Source organism: Drepanopeziza brunnea (assembly GCF_022702325.1).
Source record: "Drepanopeziza brunnea f. sp. 'multigermtubi' strain 214-2 chromosome Unknown ctg15, whole genome shotgun sequence".
Classification (NCBI taxonomy): domain Eukaryota; kingdom Fungi; phylum Ascomycota; class Leotiomycetes; order Helotiales; family Drepanopezizaceae; genus Drepanopeziza; species Drepanopeziza brunnea.
The window spans coordinates 1,323,715-1,346,915 of NW_027094078.1; the positions used below are offsets into that span (position 1 = coordinate 1,323,715).

At 50.7% G+C, this 23,201-nt stretch overlaps 10 protein-coding genes across 10 annotated transcripts; 4 read left to right on the plus strand and 6 right to left on the minus strand.

Moving 5' to 3' along the window:
• Positions 1–237: 237 nt before the first annotated feature.
• L3040_008279 (uncharacterized protein) lies at positions 238–1,559 on the minus strand (the record flags this gene model as incomplete). Its single annotated transcript, XM_007295421.1, has 4 exons — positions 238–813; positions 869–1,190; positions 1,252–1,286; positions 1,356–1,559. 4 exons carry the CDS (start codon positions 1,557–1,559, stop codon positions 238–240), a joined length of 1,137 nt encoding a protein of 378 aa, XP_007295483.1.
• A 354-nt stretch (positions 1,560–1,913) lies between these two features.
• Positions 1,914–3,056, plus strand: L3040_008280 (uncharacterized protein; the record flags this gene model as incomplete). The annotated part of the gene is made up of 1 exon (XM_007295420.1): positions 1,914–3,056. One exon carries the CDS (start codon positions 1,914–1,916, stop codon positions 3,054–3,056), a length of 1,143 nt encoding a protein of 380 aa, XP_007295482.1.
• A 415-nt stretch (positions 3,057–3,471) lies between these two features.
• L3040_008281 (uncharacterized protein) lies at positions 3,472–4,588 on the minus strand (the record flags this gene model as incomplete). Its single annotated transcript, XM_007295419.2, has 5 exons — positions 3,472–3,575; positions 3,711–3,884; positions 3,984–4,064; positions 4,411–4,427; positions 4,575–4,588. The coding sequence occupies 5 exons, from the start codon at positions 4,586–4,588 to the stop codon at positions 3,472–3,474; spliced, it is 390 nt and encodes a 129-aa protein (XP_007295481.2).
• Positions 4,589–4,864: 276 nt separating this feature from the next.
• On the plus strand, positions 4,865–6,258 carry L3040_008282 (uncharacterized protein; the record flags this gene model as incomplete). The annotated part of the gene is made up of 2 exons (XM_007295418.1): positions 4,865–5,158; positions 5,218–6,258. The coding sequence occupies 2 exons, from the start codon at positions 4,865–4,867 to the stop codon at positions 6,256–6,258; spliced, it is 1,335 nt and encodes a 444-aa protein (XP_007295480.1).
• A 1,550-nt stretch (positions 6,259–7,808) lies between these two features.
• L3040_008283 (uncharacterized protein) lies at positions 7,809–10,134 on the minus strand (the record flags this gene model as incomplete). The annotated part of the gene is made up of 2 exons (XM_007295417.2): positions 7,809–8,075; positions 8,149–10,134. 2 exons carry the CDS (start codon positions 10,132–10,134, stop codon positions 7,809–7,811), a joined length of 2,253 nt encoding a protein of 750 aa, XP_007295479.2.
• Positions 10,135–11,769: 1,635 nt separating this feature from the next.
• On the minus strand, positions 11,770–13,919 carry L3040_008284 (uncharacterized protein; the record flags this gene model as incomplete). Its single annotated transcript, XM_007295416.2, has 2 exons — positions 11,770–12,266; positions 12,320–13,919. 2 exons carry the CDS (start codon positions 13,917–13,919, stop codon positions 11,770–11,772), a joined length of 2,097 nt encoding a protein of 698 aa, XP_007295478.2.
• Positions 13,920–15,099: 1,180 nt separating this feature from the next.
• Positions 15,100–15,497, plus strand: L3040_008285 (uncharacterized protein; the record flags this gene model as incomplete). The annotated part of the gene is made up of 3 exons (XM_066153974.1): positions 15,100–15,128; positions 15,270–15,305; positions 15,359–15,497. The coding sequence occupies 3 exons, from the start codon at positions 15,100–15,102 to the stop codon at positions 15,495–15,497; spliced, it is 204 nt and encodes a 67-aa protein (XP_066010520.1).
• Positions 15,498–17,501: 2,004 nt separating this feature from the next.
• On the minus strand, positions 17,502–17,884 carry L3040_008286 (uncharacterized protein; the record flags this gene model as incomplete). The annotated part of the gene is made up of 2 exons (XM_066153975.1): positions 17,502–17,568; positions 17,742–17,884. 2 exons carry the CDS (start codon positions 17,882–17,884, stop codon positions 17,502–17,504), a joined length of 210 nt encoding a protein of 69 aa, XP_066010521.1.
• Positions 17,885–19,345: 1,461 nt separating this feature from the next.
• On the plus strand, positions 19,346–20,233 carry L3040_008287 (uncharacterized protein; the record flags this gene model as incomplete). Its single annotated transcript, XM_007295414.2, has 1 exon — positions 19,346–20,233. The coding sequence occupies one exon, from the start codon at positions 19,346–19,348 to the stop codon at positions 20,231–20,233; it is 888 nt and encodes a 295-aa protein (XP_007295476.2).
• A 973-nt stretch (positions 20,234–21,206) lies between these two features.
• Positions 21,207–22,407, minus strand: L3040_008288 (uncharacterized protein; the record flags this gene model as incomplete). The annotated part of the gene is made up of 2 exons (XM_007295413.2): positions 21,207–21,246; positions 21,302–22,407. 2 exons carry the CDS (start codon positions 22,405–22,407, stop codon positions 21,207–21,209), a joined length of 1,146 nt encoding a protein of 381 aa, XP_007295475.2.
• Between the last annotated feature and the right edge of the window lie 794 nt (positions 22,408–23,201).

The window sequence follows — 23,201 nt, forward strand, 5'->3', positions numbered from 1 at the left end:
GGGATCAGCAAACTCGACAGCGAGTGTTGATATCTTTCAATCATCTCATATTATTATCCTGATGAGCGTGCATCTATCTCACCACATGCCCCAGAGAAACAAGTGCTCCGATTCTATATGCATTCCGCAAAGAAAAAGCCCTTTCTGAGCCATGCTTTACTAACACATGTTACAGTATAAATACAGCCAAATGCTCCCACGTACCTCATTCGGGACGTATCTCTTGTCACGAGTCGATTATTTCAATGGCTTTCTCGCAACCATCAAGTACATAGGCGTAAACAGATCCTCCTTCGCACCAGCAACTAAGCAGTCAGCAGCTACGGCCAAACTATCAGCAGTCTTCTGCGTTCCACCCGGCGCAAGACCAATCATCTCCAAGAAACCCACAAACTTATGTGTGATCCCACGACCAAGCTTGGTCATGCGTGCGATCGTAAGGAAATCATAGATAGAGCCCATCATGCTGAAATCTCCAGCGAGAGGGTAGTACCACGGAGTGGCATCAGGCCTCTTGGCCAGATCCTCGTGGAGCTCCAGTTCGAAACCGGCAGCTTTAATGGCGGCGATTCCCTCAGAGATCTTGACCATGTTTGAGATGCCATCGCCGAGCTCAATGCCGAGGCGGATTTCGCGGTGGTGTTGGTTGTCATTGTCGTACTTGTCAGTCATGAGCCATTCATAGACGCCGAAGACACCGCCAGGCTTGAGGACACGGAAAATCTGGCTGTAGACGCCTTCGAGGGAAGGGGCGTGTACAGTGGCTTCGATAGCGTAGACGGCATCGAATGAGTTTTCAGCAAAAGACATTTGCTGTCGTATCGCATATTAGCGGGACGTTGTAGAATACATGAGCAGGTAAACGCACCATGAAGTCACCCTTTACAAACTTCAGTTGGTCAGAAAGACCCTCCTTTTGCGCATATCGTGTGGCACGCTCGATTTGGTAGTCGTTATTGTTCAAACCGGTGATATGCGCGCCAGTGAACTTTGCGATTTCTCTCGCAGGGCCACCAACGCCACATCCAACGTCGAGAACTCTATCTCCATCCTTGATCCCAATCTTGGCGGCGAGGTAATGTTCGTGACGGGCAATAGCTTGGTAGAAGGGTTCACCGTATGCAAATCGGCAGAAATGGAAAGATTGTCCCCATCCGTATTCGTACAGATCTGTCCCCAGGTTGTAGTAACTGTAGATCAATTAGCAGAAGCTCATGTAGCGCTCCCAGACAGTGATTCTGCCCTACTTACTGTCTTGTGAGGGTAGCATATTCTGCTTTTCGTGCCTGAATACAAATACATGACATGTGGGTCAGTCAAGTGTACCAGCTCGGGATCGTTTTGAACCTCTGTACCTCTCTTGTCTCAGGCGTCTCGTCCTTTGCGGACTTATTATCCCAGTGCTTGAAGTACTCGTCGACAGCCGCCTGTTGCGCCTTTTTGTCCTTCTTCAACATGGCGCTGAAACCACCTTTTGCGGCGGACGAGTCCTTATGCATGGCCTTGTTGAAGGCGGCATCGCGGGAATGGTCCTCGGTCTCGAGTTTGGAGGGAGCCATGGTAGAATTGAGAGTAGAGAGTGAGCGGAGAGGCAATTGGAACGGCGGTAATCAGGGAGCAATCTTCTATGTTAGATTGAGGGTTGAGGGTTGAGGGTGAGAGAAGCTGCGGCGGATTTTGAGATTTACATTCATCCCACGGCGCGCTGCCCTGGGGGAAATTGACGAATGCCATCCCCCTGAGAGTAAGGTGACCCCGGTCGTCGCGCTCAGTGCTAGGTCACGGGGTCGGAGATAAGTACTGTAGTTTTGATATCAAATCTCAGCCTCATCATACCTTGACACAACTCAATTGCCTCAACTGCCATAAATACCATAACACCTCCGACCACCTCAACACCCCCGACACCCGCGATGCCTCCTCAAATCAAGCAAGATTTGAACCGCTCGGGCTGGGAGACGACCGACTTCCCCTCGGTCTGCGAAAGCTGCCTCCCCGACAATCCCTACGTGCAGATGATCAAGCAAGACTACGGAGAAGAATGCAAGATCTGTACGCGCCCATTCACAGTCTTCAAATGGAAAGCCGACCGGACAGCGCGCAATAAGCGTACCAACATTTGCCTGACGTGCGCCCGCCTGAAGAACTGCTGCCAATGCTGCATGCTGGATCTCTCCTTCGGTCTGCCTATTGTCGTCCGTGACGCGGCGCTGAAGATGGTCGCACCAGGTCCGCAGAGCGCAGTAAACAGGGAATACTACGCACAGGAACACGAGAAGGAAATCGAGGAGGGCAGAGGTGGAGTTGAGGCATATGAGAAGACAGATGAGAAGGCTAGGGAACTGCTGAGGAGACTAGCGAACTCGGAGCCATACTTCAAGAAGCAAAGAAGGATTGCTCCTACGGATGGAGAGAATTCAGGAGGAGGTGCGGCTTCTACAACCTTGACTACGAATGGGCCAGGTCCGATCCGAACGAAGGATAACAGAGGAGGGGCGAGTTCTCGGGGAGCAGGACGAGGTGGAAGGGGTGGAAGTAGAGGCGGACGAGCATTTCCCAGCGCGGCGCAACTCCCTCCTACACAGCAGGATATCTTACCCCCGGCCGATCAATCCATAACTTCGCTGTTCGTTACTGGTGTCGAGGATGATTTGCCAGAGCATAAGATCCGCGACTTCTTTTCTCCGTATGGGAAAATTCGGTCGCTGGTGTGCTCGCATATGTCCCATTGCGCATTCGTTAATTATCAGACGAGAGACGGGGCCGAAGCTGCAGCGCATGCACTGCAGGGAAAAGCTGTCATTGCGGGATGTCCTCTACGGGTTCAATGGGGTAGACCGAGACCTATTGGTACGATGGATAGGGAGGAACGGATCGCGACTGGAAGGGAAGGTCGCTTAGCATTTGCAAGCTCCGGTTCGGGTAGTGCCAGAGGTGGCTCGGCGCAGAGAGCAATCGCAGCTCCACCAGTCGATGACCTCGCGAGTATGTCTGCTGTGGCGGCTCCACCTGGGTCTGGGGATGTACAGTATGCGAGTTTGGCGGGGAACAATTAGGAAAGAAAGAATGCATTGGGCGGCGTTTTCGGGAACGGCACGGGATGCTCCCTCTGTATATGCTTCATCTGTTATACCATTATGATCGTAAGATACACCTCTAGGGCCACGAGTCTGAAATGATATCAAGCCCTGCCACAAACATAGGTAGCTGTGGTTCGAAGATCTTTGCTTATCTGGTTTGGTCTGGACTCCCGTGACCTACGACTGCTATTGCATTAAGTTCACACCAAGTCCTAATTATGTATCTGGAATGACAAAAAAAAAACCAGGTGAAAATGTCACATTTGCATTCGCATCAAGCAAATAGCTTTTGTCTCGGTAAAAATACAAGTTTAACGCGTTCATACAATGCAACACTCTATCCCAATGCCACGCTATAGTACAATACCACCTATGTCCCCAAATGCATTCCCTACTTGTCAGAGCACTTCTTCCCATCAATGACCACCTTCTTCCCATTCGGCATCTTGATTGTGTCGTTATCGCCTCTCTCGGTATGTTCATGAATACGTAACTCTATCCACCATCAGCATCCTTCCAGCCATCCATTCATCCCCTCCCCCCACTCCCTTCTTCCCTCACAACTTAGAGTCCTCCTTCAGAACCGGGGCTTGAAACAGAAGTTTACCAGCAATGAGGATGATAACTTACTATAGCGATCATTTTCTAGCTTCCCCTGCACGACGTTCTCCCTCAGAATCTTCGCCACATCGTTCGCATGTGCGATGGCTGGTGCGAGCAGAGGGTCTTCGGGACTTAGAGCGGCGTTCTTGCGGAAGGCATGGTGGGCTTCTTGACGGGCTGCTTTGAGGAGGGGTGCATCGCCTGGGGTATATTGTAAGTTTCAATCCCTGAGAGGGCAAGAGTGCAAGAGGGCGAAAGAGAGGATGACGGATGGATGTGGGTGGTCAAGGGAAGACGAACCCGCGAATGCAAGGCGTGCTGAGCGGAGGAGAGAGCGGTAGGCTGGTAGGGCCATTCTTTGCGTTGCTGTTGAAGTTGGCTCTGGAAGGGGCTTTGATGTTAGTATCTGAATTTAGTTACCATAAAGCTATCTTGATATTTTCATTGGAAGGAGGCGTGAAAAGGGTCGAGAAGCCTTGGTATGAACGGTAACGAATGTCCTCAGCTTGTATCTGGTGTCAAAGCATAACTTCATGACGACCGTCTCGTCTCTTGCTTCATAAACAATTGGAGATTGATGATAATAACGAGGCAGTAGCCACTCCGGGAAAGCCAAGGACCAAATCGAAAGCAACGCAGAAAGAAAGATCACAATTGTAGGGTCAGAGAAGACTTTATTGGAAGTCGCCAGGCTACCCAGGAGGCCAGATGCAAAACAAAGACTTACGTGACAAAACAAAGACTCTCGAGACACAAAATCACCCCTGAATATAAAATATAAAATCCACTGCGCAAAAATCGATAAGCTAAATTGAATATGGGAAAGGATGAAAATAGCATAAAGAGGCTGGTGGAAAATTGCGAGGCCCAAAAGGGGGAAAGTTTACGGACCCTTTTAAACACATTAGTTTACGCTCATTACAAGTTTTTGAAAAAAGGCAAGACATACTCAGTGAATTTTTATAAAAGTTGCCTTTTCTTATGCCAGATTCTCAAGTGTCTAGTTAGAACTGATCTTTACCTTGATCATAATAAACATCGACGGCCTATGGTATCTATCTGCACGTGCACGCTAGCCCATAACCGTGCTAGCCCCGAGCCGGAACTTTTTTGGAGGGGATACAGTACAGAGATAATTCAGCCCTTCAATTGCAGTAAGTTTGAAGCTATCCACGAACAAGATGGCAACACACACGCAAGTCGTTCTTCCTCTGCCCTTTCTTCCCTCGGGCTGGGAAGCAGAAAAAGACTTTAAGGCCATTGGAAAGCTTTCGACACCGACCCAGCGCAGCATTGAGCCAGTTGGCCCTCATTTTCTTGCCCACGCCCGCCGTGCCCGCCACAAGCGTACCTTCTCCGAGGACGACCGCATCCAAGCCCAGGAAAATGTCAAGAAGGTCGAGGATGAGGACTCTGGAGAGATCAGCGAGCCTGAAGATCCCTCTATGCTCCTTCGCGATGCCAAGGACTGGAAGGTCTGTTATATTTCACAATCTGCGTCTCTGGGATCTTCACTAACTTTTTTTTTTTACAGAGCCAAGATCACTACGCCGTCTTAGGTCTCTCCAAATACCGCTTCAAGGCCACCGAGGAGCAAATCAAGCGTGCCCACCGCAAGAAGGTCCTACGCCATCACCCGGACAAGAAGGCCGCTGCAGGAAACACCGAGGACGACAACTTCTTCAAGTGTATTCAAAAGGCTACCGAGGTCCTCCTTGACCCCGTCAAGCGTCGTCAATTCGACTCTGTCGACGAGAAGGCCGATGTTGACCCCCCCTCGAAAAAGGCAGCCAAAGATGGAAAATACTACAAGCTGTGGAGCAATGTCTTCAAGGCAGAGGGACGTTTCTCGAAGACTCAGCCAGTCCCCAAGTTCGGAGACGAGAAGAGTACCAAGGAAGAGGTTGAGAACTTCTACAACTTCTTCTACAACTTCGATTCATGGCGTTCATTCGAGTACCAAGACGAGGATGTCCCCGACGACAACGAGAGCCGTGATCAGAAGCGTCACATTGAGAGAAAGAACAACAACGCTCGTAAGAAGAAGAAGAACGAAGATGTTGCACGCCTGCGCAAATTGGTCGATGACGCTATGGCCGGAGATGTGCGCATCAAGCAGTTCCGCGACGCTGCGAACGCTAGCAAGAACAAGAAGAGACTTGATAAAGAGGCAGCTGAGAAGAAGGCGATTGACGATGCTAAGGCCGCTAAGGAGGCTGAAGCTAAGGCCGCAAAGGAGGCAGAGGAGAAGGCCAAGGCCGACAGAGAGCAGGGCAAGAAGGCTAAGGAGGCTGCAAAGGCTGCCGTCAAGAAGAACAGACGTGTCTTGAAGGGTAGTGTCAAGGACGCCAACTACTTTGTGACTGGCGATGCTCCTGCTTCGGCTATCGATGCTGTGTTGAATGATGTTGAGCTTCTGCAGGGCAAGCTTGATCCGGATGAGACTGCGGCTCTAGCCGGCAAGCTCAATGGGCTCAAGATTGCGGATGAGATCAAGGGTGTCTGGTCTGGGGAGGTCAAGCGATTGGTCGATGCTGGTAAGATCAAGGATGGTGATGCGAAGTCGTTGGGTTGATAGATTACTCTGTTGTGCTGCTGAGTGAGGTGTATTAGGTAGACTATAGATACGTAAGGCAACCTCTAAATTTGCTTCTGGATTATCGAAAAGTTTCGTCATTGTGCTGGAGTCGCTTCGGCAGTTTGGCACTCTCTAAGAGATTTAAATGGGGTATTTGTGGCTCAAGACTTTTTCAATCATTGCGCATAGGCTAAGGCAGGAGGTACGTTTTGTAAAGTGTGGTTGGTTACTTCTCTACGGGGTACGGACGGAGTAGGTCTTCTGCGCACGATGGAGCCTCCTTTTTTTTTTTTTTTTTTTTTTTTTTTTTTCTCTCTCCCTAAGCGAGTTTCTGGTTAAAATAAAAGGGGGGGGGGGGGGGGGGGGGGTGGCGGCAAGCCTTTGAATAAACCTATCGCTCTATCTATCTAGCTAGCTAGCTAGCTATCTCCGTGGCGCTCCACGACGAAAACCAGTCAGTCTCCTGAGTAGGCTGGCTGGCTGTCGCTTGATTCCGTTTAGGAAGTTTTATCGTAGGATGGGGGAGGGTAGGGTAAGGTAGGGATAGGATAGGATAGGGTAGGGTAGAAGAGATGAAATATTCTGATCGAGAGCAGCAGGGCGAGCGAGCGGGTGAGTACCGGTAGGGCTGGAGAGGGAGAAAGGTATTGGTAGGGAGGTAGGGGGGGAGGGAGAGGGAGGGAGAGAGGGAGGGAGTCTTGTATTCCGTTTTTGACTCTAGTTTAGTTTACTTTACTTGACATGACATTATTTTGCTGAGAGAGAGAGAGAGAGAGAGAGAGAGAGAGAGGTATGTGCGAAAGAAGAAGAAGAATAAGGGGGTAGAAAGAAGAGGAGAAGCAGGAAGAAGGGAGAAGGAAGAGCTTGATACTGCTTGTTAGGAGGTTTGGTACTGAAAGAAAGAAAGAATGAATGAAGAAGAAAGCAGGAGGAGCAGAAGGGAAAAGAGCATGAGGAATGGAACAAAACATTATTTTTTATCAACAACAATAAAAAAAAAATTACATTCATTCCATGCTTGCATACATCGTCCCCTTGACACACTACTACTATACTGTACTGTCCTGAAGTTCATACATATTCCCTCCGCCTCCCAGTCTCCCTATCATGACCTCCTCTCCCTCACCACATCGAATACCAAAAGCACGATAATTAACCACTTCTCGTCTCGTACCAAACCAATCCCAGTCATTCCAGCAAAGCGAAAATCGTATACTTCTTACGCGGCTGTGATCTAGACCGCCCGCCCTCAGAACGCCTCTTTTGAACGCCAGCCAGACAGACCCCTGTGGCACCTGTGTACTTTTTCGCCCTGACTTCCCATCGTCGATAGAAAAACAAGCAGCCTTTACATTAGTAGTCCGCAACTCGCAAGTCAGGTATCCTTCCGTCCGCAGAATACAAAGAAAACATCATACCAGTGGTAATAGACATGGCTACACAGCCAATATTAAAACTCCTCCTCCTCACGCCATTCAAGAATTCAAAGAAGCTCACTCTGAAAAAGCTGGTATCATCTGACAATCACCATCCGAGCCCCCCCTCCCCTACGACTCTCTACTTTCAGCACCCTCCTCCGTAATCGCCGAGCGATTTGTGCTCGTCGCCACTGGACCTCCCGCATTACTCCCCAAACTAGTCTTCTTCTTCTTCTTCTTGCCAACCGCAGCTAACTTTGCGCTCTTCGCCTCTTTATCTTGATCGGCAGCTTGCTGGGAGAAATCCTTCCACTTGCGCCACCCGTCGAAGTCGATTAATGCTTGCATGCAGCCCCATTCCATGACTTTGCGCTCAAGCCAGACGAAGTTGACTGGCTATGAAGTGGGTCAGTACGAGTTGGTCGGTCCCCTTTGTGCGGAAGGGAAGAGTTTTGGTATGGAACAATACCTTTGTCAAGAAATCATTACATCCCGCGGTCAATGCCTCGTGACGATCACTCTGCAGCGAACTTGCCGTAAGCGCCACAATAATGACCGGGCTCTTAAACAATACCGTACTGGGCAGCTTATCATCGCCCTCGGGCTCATCAGCCCCAGTCTCAGGTGCAGAAGAACTCGCGCTGCTGCTGAATACTCCTATCGAATTCAACCTTTCCAATCGTCTGATCTCCTTGGTAGCTTCCAGTCCACTCATGATCGGCAGTTGGATATCCATCAACACCAGATGGAATCCTCCTGCTCGCCATTTCAGCACGGCATCTCGCCCGTTCATGGCTGTTTGCCATCGCACTTTGAGGCGCTTCATGAACGCCTCCAAAAGCTTGAGATTGATAATGTTGTCTTCAACAATCAGGACGTTGATTGGAGGCACTCTTGTGTCGAGCAAGCCCGTAGGCAGTATAGGGTGCTCCACCTTTGTCCGCTTTGCCTTCTTGAGTCTGTTGCTCGGTGGAAGCGGTGATGAGACGCGAGGGGGGGGTGTAGCAACGCGTTGAATCTGGGAAACGAGATCATTGGGCTGTGTTGGCGCGGGAGGGGTGGGAATGGGAGGGGCAACGGGGGCTGCACTTGATTTTTCGGAGGCGCTGGAGTGAGCGCGCGAACGTGTTGTTCGAGTGTTCAAAAACTGCGTACCGTTGTTCACCCCAGGTTGCTGCCCCGAGGCGCTTGGGGAGGTCGTCTGCCGGCCTATCTGAGGTCGGGGTCGGTGGTGCCTCCGTTGAGCAGTACCAGGAGAAGGCAGTGCCGGAACTGTGCCAGTGTTGATGACTGACATGGAGTTTGTCGCAAGCGTAGTGTGGTGTCCGTTTCCTTGGAGATGCGGCGAAGGCACCGCTGCAACTGGCATAGGAGGGAAATAATCCGAGCCCGCCTCGGTAGGTCGAATCTCATCGTAGTATAGCCTCTGTGGTTGCGGACTTGGTCTCGGCGTCCTCTTTACTGGGACATCGATAATAAGAGCCTCGTCTACCGTCTGGCCTCCGGGAAAGTAGGCATCAAGCGTCCTGGCCATCGGCTCTTCCGGGCCCAGAGTCCTCTCCTGGCGTTGGTCCCTCGTTACAATCCTCAACGTGACATCGGGCGCATCGAAGTTCTTCCCCAGCGAGTTGGCATATTTCTTCAGGATCATATCGCGCACATCGTCGACCAAGTCATCCTCGTGGATGGTCACCAGTGTGGCTGACGCGGCAGGGCGCTTGACCCAGATCTTCCTGCTTGCCATATTTGCACTGGCACTGGCACTAACTATCGCACGCGGGCCCGTAGTCGTGAAGTAGAACTGGCTTCGTTTATTATCGCCGGGGCTGCGATTCCCATCGTCCTCGGCCTCGTCTTCGTCCTCGTCCTCTTCCAGCACAGGATGGATGTCGGTGTTAGGGGTAGGAAAGTCGGCGGTCGAGGAGCTGTCGTGCTTGCGGTCGGTGTCACGGTCGCGGTCACCAAGATGGAGCAGCTCGCGATGGTCGTGGGTGTGGGTGTGGTTGTAGTTGTTGTTATAAGAATTCGAGGTTGAGGTGGACTTTGGCGCGGCGTAGGCGCTACTGCTGGCCAGGGCGACAGACACGATCCTTGCTCTAGTTGCAAGCTCAAGCTCAAGCTCAAGCTCTGGCTCAGGCCGAATCGAGTCCGGTCTGTTCACCACCGCGAGTGCATCTCCAACTCCCTCCTCTTTGTACTTCTGCCTCTCCTTCTGCCTCTCCTTCTGCTCCCTGTCCACCACCACCCCTTCCTCCTCGTCGACCCGCGATCCGAGACTCGTAACCGACGGCGTCTTCCGCGCCGCGCGCGACCGGATGGACCGAGTCAGCGTCGCGATAGTGGAAGAGGCCGGCGGAGCAGGGACTTCCGCGCTGGACTGCGAAATGCTCGACGCCGTGGAATGCCGGCGGGTGAATCTGGCCCTCAACCTCGTCTTGAGATCCCCTATGGCCATCTAAACCGTCAGGAGCAGCAGTAGCAGCAGCAGGCACGAACGCGAAGAGAGGGGAGCAGAAGGGAGGGAAGTACAAAGTAGAAAGAAGTAGAGAAGAAAAAGCCGAAAGGAAGGGAGACAGGAAGAGGCGATGGTGAATTTGCTACTCTTTTCTTCGTGTACGTTGTGTCAGTCAGTCAGTCAGTCAGTCAGTTAGTCGGTCCAGATCCCAGGCCCTTCCCTCAAGTCAAAATATATTCCTTGCAAAAGCTTCCCGCTCCATGTTCAACAGATAAACAAACCGCCAAAAAACCAAATAACATGTAGATGAACTAACTGCCTCTCTTGTTAGACATCGGCTCCAAGTATCAACAATCGATGTTAAGCTATGATCTGACTAGGTAGGGTTATATGATATCTCCGTCACAATGTCCATCGATCCGTCTACCCAGCTCTTCACAATCCCAACCAACATTCCTCCTTCACATCAACCAACCAACTGGCAGCTCAGGCAAGAAAAGAGAACAACATACGAAGCATGCAAGAACTAACCCCAGATGTATTTCCCAGTCGAGTACTTTCCGTAAACTCCCCATCCGTCCTCCCCCAGCTCGCATCCTGGGCCCAGGAGGTACCTAGGTACCCTCGAGCCAAGCGAGATCTACCGGTACTCCTACACAGTCCGGAAAGCAAGCTTTCCCACGGCCGAGGATAACCTTTGGATGCGACTTTCTTGACTCGTCCCAGCGAGACAGACACAGACACAAATACGAAACACAAAAATGACAATGCGCAGACGATGTACCGGTATGTACCCACGGTACAGGCCTAAGTATTACCCCCTCGAGGGGTGCTTCAAAAGTTTAGTTTCCACTTTAAACCCCTGGTTACCCTACACTTACGCCTGGGACGTAGGTAGTACCGGTAGGTATGCTGGGTCATGATAGGCGTTCTGAGATACTTCCAGATGGATTGCTTACCGTGCAGTAGGTAGATAGATGTGGCTGGCTGGCTGGCTGGCTTACTGTACCGGCAGATGGAAGAGCTGCTGCATTGTTACTGTCGGCGGCACGGCAGATACCGGTACCTAGAGAGAGTCTGTTTCGGGTAAAGTAGTTGGAGAAAGTTGTGAGGCCAACTCCCTCTATTATATATCAGTTCTACGGATGGGCGATTTCATCAATCATTTCCCAGAACCAGCAGATAGACCGATGACTTGTCGGTCCGAGGGCTGTCTTCCAAGCCACCCACAGAGTCCAGTGGATCACGTAGCAAAGTAAGTGCCGATTCACAAATAACATGAAGATAGGTAGCAGAGCGTGGGTTGAGAGAGCATAGTTATAGCGGTATCCAGTTTGGTACCCTTCCCAGCTGGCTAGCAGTCTATTGCAAGTCTATAATTACCTGGGTGCTTATGCACCAAGCCACCCCTTCTCTCGTCCTGCCACTGCGGTGCATCACTCTCCTCTCAACTTCGTATACCATCACCATTTTTCAAGAGCTACGCATTTTTTTGGCCCTCGCCCAAAGGAAAACTTCCCCAACGCCACCCCATTTATTGATCATATAAGCGAGCAATGCTTTTCCTTCCGCCCCAAACGCCAACCAAAACGAGAAATGCCATGCCACAGAATCAATCCAGTCCCAAGTTTCTACTCAATGCATGTCGGTACTTCCGGGCAATCGCACGAATCTGTGTCCGATGTGGTTGGTAGGGGGAAGGTGGTTATGTTGAACGACTTTCGCAATACTCTTCATGCCAACCCGGGCTCGAGATGCGTCGATAGTAGTACATGGATCGTCGTAGCTGTCAACTTGGCAGCACTCGACGTTCTTCATCCACCGATTCTTAGCAACGGCCGATATTGTGGCTCGCTTCGCTGGGTCTGGATTCAACATGATGAGGAGGATTCGCCGTAAAGCTGGAGGGTTGACATGTTGATCAAAGAACGTCACGTATGGGTAGTCGGATTCGGTGATGGTAAGGGCTTCCTCGGTATGCTTGGCATCCCATTTAGCCCACCCTCGAACCAGATCGTCGTACAGCGGCGAACTTCCTGGCTTAGCTTCGTTCCACAAGACGCCATTCGCGGACATGCAGAGCATGACGATGGCCGCACCCCAGACATCAAGAGGCCGAGGATCGTAGTCGTCTGTTGGATTTATCAGTGTTTGAGAGCAGTTCACTCGAAGTATCAGAGCCTACCCTTCTTTGCAACCACCTCCGGAGCGACATAGGGGGGGCTACCACACATGCCTGGAGCACAGAGCCTAACAGCGCCCATGTCCTTTCCACACTGGCCCCCTGCTGATCTCAGTCCTGGGTGGATACCTGCAAAGACCTCAGAGACTCCAAAGTCGGTGATCTTGAGCGTACTGTCCTTGGTAAGCAGGAGGTTCTCTAGTTTGACGTCTCGATGCGCAATTCCGTTTTTGTGGAGGTAGTTCAGGCCCTGAACAAGCTGCTTGAACAGGCAGAGTCGATCAACCAGACGATCCTCTTTGGAGAGATATTTCTGGCTAACGAGACCGAAGAGATCACCCTGATCGCAGAACTCCATCACGTGGTTCCATCGTCCATTATGGGTACATAGGCGGATTGACTCGACAATGTTTGGGTGGTGAGCACTCTTGGCAATCGAAAATTCCGATTTCACCTTCTGTTCGTAGTCCTCGCTTTTCTCGTTTCTCGACTTCCCACGGAATTCCTTGACTGCGTATGTTTCAGGTGAACCACCCCCCTTTCTGTTCATTAGCTTGACGTGGGCAGTAGCACCCTTCCCAATAGTCCTTCCACGACGCCCAACTATCTTGCTTTGGTCACAGAACTCTGAGTATAGCTCAACCTCGTCCACCATGAAGGTGTCGGGCAGACTCATGCTCAATCTTCGCGACTTGAGTCCAGTCCCAGTATCGGCTGCCATTCCCCAGACCTGCCTCGATGGAAGTCGGACTTGCGAATTCTCATTTTGCGGTTCAGCCTGCGGCACACCTGCGGATTCCATACTCGAAGAGCGATGGCGCTGTAAACCGGGTCTGGGCGGTTTCTCGTGCAGCTGGAACGCGGTTCTGTGTATGCTGAGCCGATCCCGGATGCCAAGACCAGTCGAAGACTTGTTGTTTTTCCTACTGTGGGCATAAGAAGATCGTGGAGAAACAACCTCGGCCGATGTCTTCTCCTGCATGACTGGGGATCCCGGGATTGGTGGGGTATTTGCCTGGCTAGTATATGCAGAACTTGAGGCAGAAGTTCTTCTGCTAATGCGACGGTGCTCCTTTGGCAAAGTTACATCAGGGCCATAATTGCTTGACAGTTCGTCCAGTTGGCTGGCGAAATTTGTATTCGTATGAGCTGTAGGATGCGAAGATACCGAACGCGAGTGTGTCCTCTTGAACAGTCCCGACAGGCCTCGCTTGGTAGTTGAAGGTCTGTCTGACGGTGCTGATTTCTTCGATACAGGAGTTGTAGGCGAGTGCGCTTCGAAAGTCGATGCTCTCTTCTGTTCTGGCACCACATTTTCCAGTATCGTAGACGGGTTTGGTATCGAAGCAGCCTTTTGCACGCTTGTTACGCCGTTCATCTCTCCTAGGAAAGGAAGCTCGAGTTGGTGCTGACTTTCTAAAGGCATCTTGGGTTTAAAGACGGCGTCGCTGCCCGCCTCTTCCTCCTTTTCTCCCTCTTTCTCTTCCTCCTCGAGAATCGGAGGACTTCTGGGGTCGAGAATAGGAATGTTGAAGGACGTATCGTGACTTGACGGTGACGGTAACTGTGATCGGTGGCTATCTAGCTGCAGCATAAGGGGCATTTTGCGGTCGGATTCGTATGAGGGAGTTTTAGAATGTAAAGAGAGAAGGGGGTGATTTCACCATGGTCGTCGCTATGTCGAGAGCGTGCGTACGGGTAAGGTGGTGTTTATGGTGAGGTGAGGTAGGTGAGGTGAGGTGGAGTGGAGTGGAGTGGAGTGGAGGTCTTAGGTGTGATGTGATCAATCGAGGGAAGATTGAATGCGCCACAGGCAGAATTGACAGAAATACATGGCTCCGACTTTTGTGCGAAGTCGAGTTGTCGGATCTGGACTTAGCTGGTATCTAATAAGTATGGTCTGCACTACAGAACATAGGATGACGCCAGAAGTGGCTATCGAGACGGGGAACGGGGAAATGAAGGACCGAGAACAGGAAGAAACAAGATAGGAGCTACCTAGAGGTAGACTTTGATGAAGAGTAATACTGTAGAACTACATAACTATACATTATCGTTATATATGTTATCCTAGCTAATCTTTATTTGCAGGTAATACAAAGTAGCCAAGAGCGTAGAAGACACCAAGAGCGAATAGAAGAAGAAGGTTGGTCGATCATCCCGTCCCTTGGTTAAGCGTGGCATCGACTACATGTCTAATGTAAGGTACAGACAAGTATATCATTACCTATATCACAGCGTTTGGCAGACATACCTACCATTCCAAAGACTTGATGCCAAGCAAGCTTTTGGATCTGACTGACTTCTACCGGTATTCGATCTACTCGTTAGTATACCTCAACAGACTACTATCTTTGAGAAAAAAATAGCAAACAATGCTGCTCTACCCTGACCACTTGGTCGAATGGAAATCTCATGCTAAGGACCGCCTCGTCAGTTATCAATATGTCAAGCATCATGCGCTCCCTGAGGCTCTCCTTGCGGCATTTATGCCAGCTGCATCCTCCACATGCCAAACTCTCATCATACTACAGAGGCACCGTTCGTACTCTTTATTCTCCTGACATCGGCAGCCGGCCAGCCGGCCTCATGCAACAACTGGGTTTCTGCAACCCCTTTCTTCATGCAGAAAGCAGATTCAAATTCCAATCATGAAGTTCAACACTTGCGCGAGACGCCAATCAATTAAGGGGGTGATTTTTAAGTTCCAGGGCTATTCGTTACTGAAACTCCGTATGATTCGTTGTCATAGGTACCGGTAGTACTCCCGACTTTTACCAACCATGAACCTGATCAGGTGCTACTTGGTCAGGTGAGCTTGGAGTCCGACGGCGGTTAGTAGCGCCAACGCCGGCGCCACCCGGAGTCAATCCGGGCCGGGCCACCAATTAGCGCCAATCAATATATCATTTCACCCACCTCCCAAATTATCGATATCGATATCGATATCGAGACGGCTCTGCGTCTTGGTCCTCGTTTCGGAATATTCGTATGTATCCTTCCCAGTGACCCCAGAATGGCATCTGATCGGTCGTTACCCAGCGTGCGGGAATCCGATTTCACTGTTGAGTATACGGAGTTGCCAGATCGTGAGACCGATGGTCTGCATCTAGAATTAGCACCCTTCGGCCTCGAGATGTCTACGAATATGAGCCTGATGGCCACCATCCCATCCATCTAGGAGATACATATGGCAGAAATGGCCGGTATCGTGTCATCCACAAGCTTGGCAGTGGTGGCTTCGCAACCGTTTGGCTCTGCTGAGACAGCGAGGCGGAAGAGGCGATAAAGTATGTGGCTCTAAAGGTTCTGATGCCGAAGTATCTAGCGATAATTGTCCAGAACTCAGGGTCAACCAGATCCGAGAGTCTCTAGAGCAGAATGCTGATGAATGCAGCGGTGCGGGGTTCATTTGCCTCCCACTGGACCACTTTAAGATCCACGGACCAAATGGGGCACATTTTCCCTTCGTGTAGCCTGTTCTTGGACCAAATGTCTCTTGGTTTCTTTCATGCTTCAGGAGATGCGGACAAGGACTTAAGAGCTCTGGGGCTACAGGTCACGAAGGCTATCACATTTCTTTACCGCAGAGGGATATGCCATGGTGGTAAGTATTACGGCTCCTGCCAGAAAAACCCGTTTGTGCTGATAAACACCAGACCTCACACCGAATAATGTACTCCATCAAATTTTCAGGGCCTGACGGCCTCAATGAGATCAAGTATTGTCGATTCTGGGCCGTCCAGTCGTCAATCCTGTCCTCGACGCATCTCACGAGCAGTATCATGGGGATTCGGCCCCTGACTACCTTGTATATCCAGTGAAGTGGAGCGAAGTCGATACGCACTTTACAAGCATATAGTCGTGTCTGATGGATTTTGGGGAGTCTTTCGAAGTACCACAGTCGCCGGATGATCTTGGGATTCCTGGGCCTTATCGTTCCCCAGAGCTGATTCTGGACAGAAAAGCTTCACTACCTTCAGATATATGGGGATTGGGATGCACCATTTTCGAGACCAGAACAGGTAGAAAGCTCTTTTGCCCATTTGACGATGACGACGAGTATTTGTTCGCCTTTGCCCATCTTTTGAGTAGACTTCCTGAGCCATGGTGGTCTGACACTTGGAAAGATCGAAGCACTATGTATGATGACAAAAATCGACGAGAATGGCATGGCTATTCCTGTTACCATGTCGATACCTAAACCGGTGAATGACGAAAAGAATAAGTGGACAAGCACTGTGCATCCATCTTTTGCCGTAAACGCTCGATCGCTGGCTAAGATTGCGCCTGGGTTTTTGGTACATGTCGGACTATGGTCCCGGAACGGATCGCCACCGAGATATTCCAGAGACAGAGCAGAAAGTCTTAGCTGATCTGCTAAGGCGATTGCTGAAGTACAAGCCGGAAGATAGGGTACCCGTATCTGCAAAGGAAGCGATGGAGCATGAGTGGTTTAAACTTTGATAATAAGTACGTATTTCGAATCTTTACCCAACTCTCTTGTGGCGCCAACTTTGTCTTCGTGGGGTGTACGCTGGTAATCTGTAAATCTCGCTGGCCTTTTGGCCACGAGATCCTGCCACACCTGCTGCCTCGCCTCTTTGCGGGTCAGCTCGATGATATTCGTGCTGGACCAAGCGAGCAGGGGGTACTTGGGAAATGGGTAAAAGGATGAATAGAGTTGGGAGCGAAGATCGTCGCTTTCTTCGAGCTATTCGAAAGGACTTCTAAAGATCCTATATCAAGAATTCTACTACGATTTCTTCAGTCCTCTTCGGCCTTCAAGCGTACGCCCTGGTGGTCTACGCTATGTTTGGTTAAGATAACTCAGAACATTCGCTCAGCCTCCGAGACCACTTGCGCGATGTCACTCGGGAAAGAATTGTTGGCTTAACTCAGTTGTTACGCAAAGTCGCGATCGTTAACTCGGCTTCTATAGCACTGACTCCACAATTCTCTTTCACTTGCCCCACCGTACTCCACCCTTCCCACCTCTTCGCTTCATCCCTCCCCTCATTGTTGACTCCCAGGATTCGCTTCCATCGCCGTCCAACACTTTTTCCACTTTTTCCACTCCAATCCTTAGCCCTCTCTTCAGCTGTTGCTATCGCTTGCTATCGTCAAGGACCTATCAACCAGACAGACCTCTCCGCGCTAGCTGGGCCTCTCCTGTCTCCGGCGCCTATCTCCTATGCTCATTTCTTTTTGCCAGCCACCGCTCCCACGGATCGAGCGCACGATCCAACTTTCTACTTTTCCCATCAGCGCGAAATAAAAAAAAGGAAAAAAAAGGGGGGGATAAATATTATTATTATTTAAATTAAAGGGGGGGGGGGGGTTTTTTCTCCGCGGGGGAAGGGCCGAAAAGAGTTGGGTGGAGGAGGAGGGTTTTTTTTTTTTTTTTTTTTTTAAACGGACTTACCCTAGCGGACGGATGATGAGGAAGATGCCCAGGTCGTCGAGGAAGTTGAGGAACTCGATGTTTTGGAGGAGGTGGTGCATGGGTTGGAAGATTAGGTAGATGCCGATGTCGTCGATGAGGTTGAGTAGGTATCGCAGGGGCATGTAGTCAAAAAGGGAGGGGGGCTTGGGAAAGGGAGGGGGGGAGAGGAGAGGAGAAGGATACGGTTGAGTGAATGAATGAATGGATGGATGAATGGATGGATGGATGGATGAATGAATGGATGGATGGATGGATGTATAAATGAATGAATGAATGAAAAATGGGGATCTTTATGTTATATGGGTTGTGTTATTGGAGTCTTGTTCTTGGGGTGGGTGATGATGATGCTGCGGCGGCGGCGGACTCCTTTTAGTAGGAGGAGGCCGCCGCTGCCTCTTTTGCGTTTTCCTTTCCATGGAGCATTGTCTTGTGAGAGGGAGCAGACGTGGCTGGCGATGCCCGATCGTTATTTTAAGGTATGAATGAATGTGGCCGTCGAGAATACGGCCTTTGTTTGTTGTTACTTGTTGAGAGGCACCACGTCTCTCCCACGGCCAACAACCGGCTCCACTCTCCTCCGTGGCCAGCAACAGACTCTTTCTCTATAGTACGTGACATAGAGCCTTGATGCGACGGTGTGCACGGAGGGTTGGTATATACAGTATTAGTTGACAAACAGACATGTGTCCAAAGCAAAACGGTGTTCATGATAATTATTCGGATGGTTAGTACATTTACTAGCTTAGCTTCCACGACAACGACGACGACGACGATGACGACGACAATACATCAATATCTCCACCGTCATACATACAATGTATAAGTACCGGTAATCACATGTATTGTATGTATATGTTTGCAGACGGGTGCTTTTGAAGACGAGAGGAGTGGAGGGTGTTGTCGGGTCTTGTTCAACTGGATATAGGTATAATAGGTATAAGGATAAGGATTCTCAATCGGCGTCGCATTTGATAGTCTCAAGAATTGCTATCATTTAAGATAAACCTAGCTTCTAATGAATAATTACCTATAGCTATACTGATGACCCTATGTATCTACCTAGCTTCCGGACTAGGTGCGAAGCTGGACGACGTGACGTTAGACAACGTCGATCCACACGTTCTAAGTATATATATTCGACATTATATTAAATTTCTTACGTCAACCCGACACGTGATCCAGCTGGCACGTGTAATCCGTGAGCTCCTAGCTCCATTTTGTAGTCAGGCCCTACAGATACAAATTTCTCCCTTCCTCTGTTCCCCCCTCCTTCTGCTCAATCCCTTCCTCCCTCCCATCTCCCTCTCCATTCCTTCCCACCTTCCCACCAACCCACCAAGCAAATGTCCAGCCTTCCCCCCTTGGACTCAATAATCGACGGAGCCACGCTTCGCAGCTTCCTTCAACAATGTGTGTTCCACAACTCCTTTATAATGCCCTCCCCAAGCACCCCAGACTTTCTCCACAACTTTTACAACTTCGACAGTAGCAACAATAACAGCAGCAGCAGTAGCAGCAGCAGCATCACCAGCAGCAGCAGCATTAGCAGAAACATTAGCAGAAGCAGTAGCATCAGCAGCGTGATGTCGAATGACGAGGAACGCGCTTCACTCCTGGCTCGGATCGCCGCCTTGGAGGCGCGAATGAACCAGATGGAGAGCAGAACCACCATTATCATTACCCATGCACCACACGGAGCGCCCTCCATTGTCATCCATCCTGCGAACGCAGCGTCAATCTCAATCTCAAGCTCAGCCTCAACCATCCGTATTCCCCCAGAGTTGAGCTCTTCCGAATTCGGCATCCCGTCTCCCGCCTCCGCCCACCAACCCGAAAGAATGAACGACAGCCCGGCCGAAGGCGTCCCCCTCATCCAACAACAGTTGGAAAAATTCATCATCGTCGTCGCGGGGCTGGTAGCCCATATGCTCGCGCCGCATTTCAACGCCGCAGGAACAGGCATTAACCACCAGACCAGGAGCCAACTGGCGAGAGAGGAGAATGAGAGAGATACTATGGAAGAAGCCACTCAGGCAGAGAATCGGAGGTTGACAATGCATGCTGGCCACACACCAAATCACTCCATCTCCAAATTCCATCTTAGTAAGGGGGATGCGGACAGCGGATCTGCCACACCTACTCAGGAGCACCATGATGAAAACAAGAGGATGTTGGCTCCTCCTGCCCACGGTGAGGAGGAACAGCATAGCGAGGATGATCATGGGGACAGCGAACTGTCTCACCCCCTCGGCTTGACGAACGATGCTGCCGCGGATCATGGGTTTCTAGCGGAGCTGGACGAGAAGCTGCGATTGGCCAAAACAATCGCGGATGCCGGTTCCAGCAATGAGCCAGAGTCAAGCCCGAGTCCTCTCTCATCACCATGGGACATCGAGGATGATGGAGACGAACCTCACAAGCTAAGGTTGAAGCCCAGTTGCAACTTTGGGAAACCCTTGGGCGAGATTTGAGTTTCCTTGTCTGGATCCATCATTGTACTTCCCTTCTTCTTTTCTTCTTGCGTGAAATTTCTCTTTTACCGCGATGGAAAACAGTACATCATTTTCTACCAGCCCCCTTGGAAGATTCACGACGGAAGCGGGAAAAAGCTTGTTTACTTTGTTACTGGTAGTACATTAATATTCCATATTCTTAATGCGACGACCAGGGGAAGTCACATTTCATCGGCTAGCGGACGCCCTCCCTGGTGTAACACGCGAAGCACTCATGGGGATCGTGGTCGTCTGAGTTGGGCTTGGTTAGCTTTGACAAGGATAGCACACAAGACAGAGGGCAGAGGGTTGTACTTTATTCAGCGTGGCGGGATAGCGAGCGAGCCGGAAAAAAGCACAAGATATATTTCACCGCGGGAGCGCAGAATAGACATCAATTGGAAAGAAACATTCCTTGACCCCAACCTTGCATGGCTCTTGACTCTCATGCTCGTCTATTACTTCTGGTGAGGGATAACAGTCACGATGCGTGGATTGAAAAGTTGCACGCTGAATTACGGAAATGGGCTCGAAGGTCCTGCTTCGTCGCGATAATCCCTTGCCAAGTAACTTTTTATGTATACACTGCTATTACGATTGGGTATTAGAGCGCCATCCCAGCGCCCGAGAGTAGTAGATAGAGAGAGAGAGAGAGACCGCCGATAGTAAATCGGCTTTTAACCAGTAACGCCGGTCGCTCTCTTTCTCTCTCTCTCTGTCTCTCTCTCTTATTCTCTCTCTCTCTCTCTCTCTCTATATCTCTCTTTCCCCCCTCCCTCACTCCCTATAGCCCTAAATTTTTCACTATGCGTCGTTTAGATTTTGGCGAAGGGGGCGGTACGTCTGCACATGAAGGCATTCGCATTTGGTAGGTGGTTTTTATATATGGTATGATGCAGGGCGTCGCGAGGTCTCACATCCAGCCGTCAACGAACTAGCCAGGGCAACCGAATTAAGGAATAGGCAAAGGCGTCTTGGAATAACGGCCGGACCTCAAGAAAATCTCAGTATTAAAAAGTGTATATTTGGCTCGGGAGACAATCTCACAGGTATTCCCTCTCGAATTCCGCGTCGACATGAACTGGCTCCTCGACATTTCTGTCCCTCTCCCTGCTCTGGTTCTGGACCAGCTGCAGCAGCAGCTTGTTGTTCTGCGACACGATCAGCTCGATCTTGTCGACTTTGTTCTCGAGTGTTCGGAGGCGCGCGTCGTTGCCCATGATGTCCTTCCAGTCGTCTTTCGTGAGGGCTCCTTCGACAACGACCCTACGTGGGGGCTCGGGTGGGTGGGCGATGGCGTACTGCTGTGCCTCCCATTGTTGTTGCTCGAGCTGGACTTGCAGTTCCCTGTTCATAGCTCGCTCGTTGTTGGCTCGTTTGCGCTTCTGGGGGCGGTAGCCGTTCACATCTGGCTCTCCATTGGTAATCACCATGTCCTGTTTCTCGTGCTGCGGGTGTCGTTGCTGTAGGTGCTGCTGGTAATGGGGAGGCGGGGGGGCTGGAGCTTGCTGGATCTGCTGGGGGTGAGGTTGGATATGCTGTTGCTGGTTCGGGTGTTGACTGTGAGTTTGCTGCGAATTGTGTCCCATTTGAGCCGTCTCAGGACGGGGTGGCTGTGGTCCGGAATATGCTCTTGGGACCGGGGAATTCTCAGCGCTTCCCGTCAGTGCTTCCGCGGCAAGTGCCTGTCTTCTGGCCTCTTTTCTTGCTTCCTCAACCTTCCTTCTCGCAGCTACTTGTCTCATCCTCTCCGCCTCCGCGTCCCCGTCTTCGGTCTTCAGAAATTCGATCCATTGGTCGAGTCTGTCGTTCAGCTCGCCGCCGGGTCTTTCTGGAATGGAGCCAGCCTCCCAATCTGAAATCTGCCTCCTTCTAGCTTCTACCAATCGTCCAACTGTAGCACTCATCTGAGCCAGTACTTTTCCCGTTTCTCGTTGGAATGAAGTGTTTACTCCACTCCAGAATTGAGATTTTGTGCCTTCCTTGAAGCTGCCACGTTGCTCGTAACAATGCGTGAGCATGAGTATGTGGTCGCGCTCCTCGAGATTCTGTCGTGGTTTGCGCGAACCACTCCCAGCGGAAGAGACGACGGAGCTCTCTCTCACTTCGCGCGCCGGCGTCATCAGCGAGCGCGGAAGCGGAGGAGGGTCCATTCGGGATTCTGTGGGTGTCGATGTGGGCGTGGGCGTCTCGAGCTTTTGGTTCTGATTCTGGTTCTGGTTCTGGTTCTGAGTCTGATTCTGGTTCTGATTCTGGTTCTGGTTCTGATTCTGATTCTGGTTCGGGGTTTGGGTTTGGTTCTGGTTTGAATTGTTGGTGGGCTGCTGGCTCGGATAGTTTACAGGAAGCGCATTGCTGCTCGAGGGCGTTGATGGAGAGAGGCTGGGCGTTGGTTGCCCGGGGGTTGGGGATGCCATATCTGCTTGGACAAGCTTGAACGTGTGGAAGGCAGATGGCATAGATGGGGTCTGCTCTACGCTGGTCAGGACTGGTCGGTCGAGTCGAATCGAGTCGAGTCGAGTCCAGTCGAGTCGCTGAGTTGAATCGGGGGGTGGGCAGAAGGATGCAGAGGGAGGGCGTCGAAGACGACAGGAGTTTGAATTGAAGGGTTTATAGGGTCGTTATCGGGGTCAGGGGTTGTTCGTAGGAAGGTTGGTAGTCAGTGTAAGTAGGTTCGAGGATGGAGGTTGTTGCGACTTGGAAATCTCTTGACCGCACTAGCCGCATGAGGCGGCTGACTGGCTGGGCTTGGAAGATCAGGGGCAAAACACTGGACACACTGGAGACACTGAAGACACTGAAGACAGATAACAATAACATAAAGCGAGAGACATAAATACAACTCTACTTGTAACTGGATTTACCCGCCCATATTTATTCTCTCTAATACTACTACTACTACTACTACCACTACCACCACCACCATATGGCCCTTGACTCCTGGGAC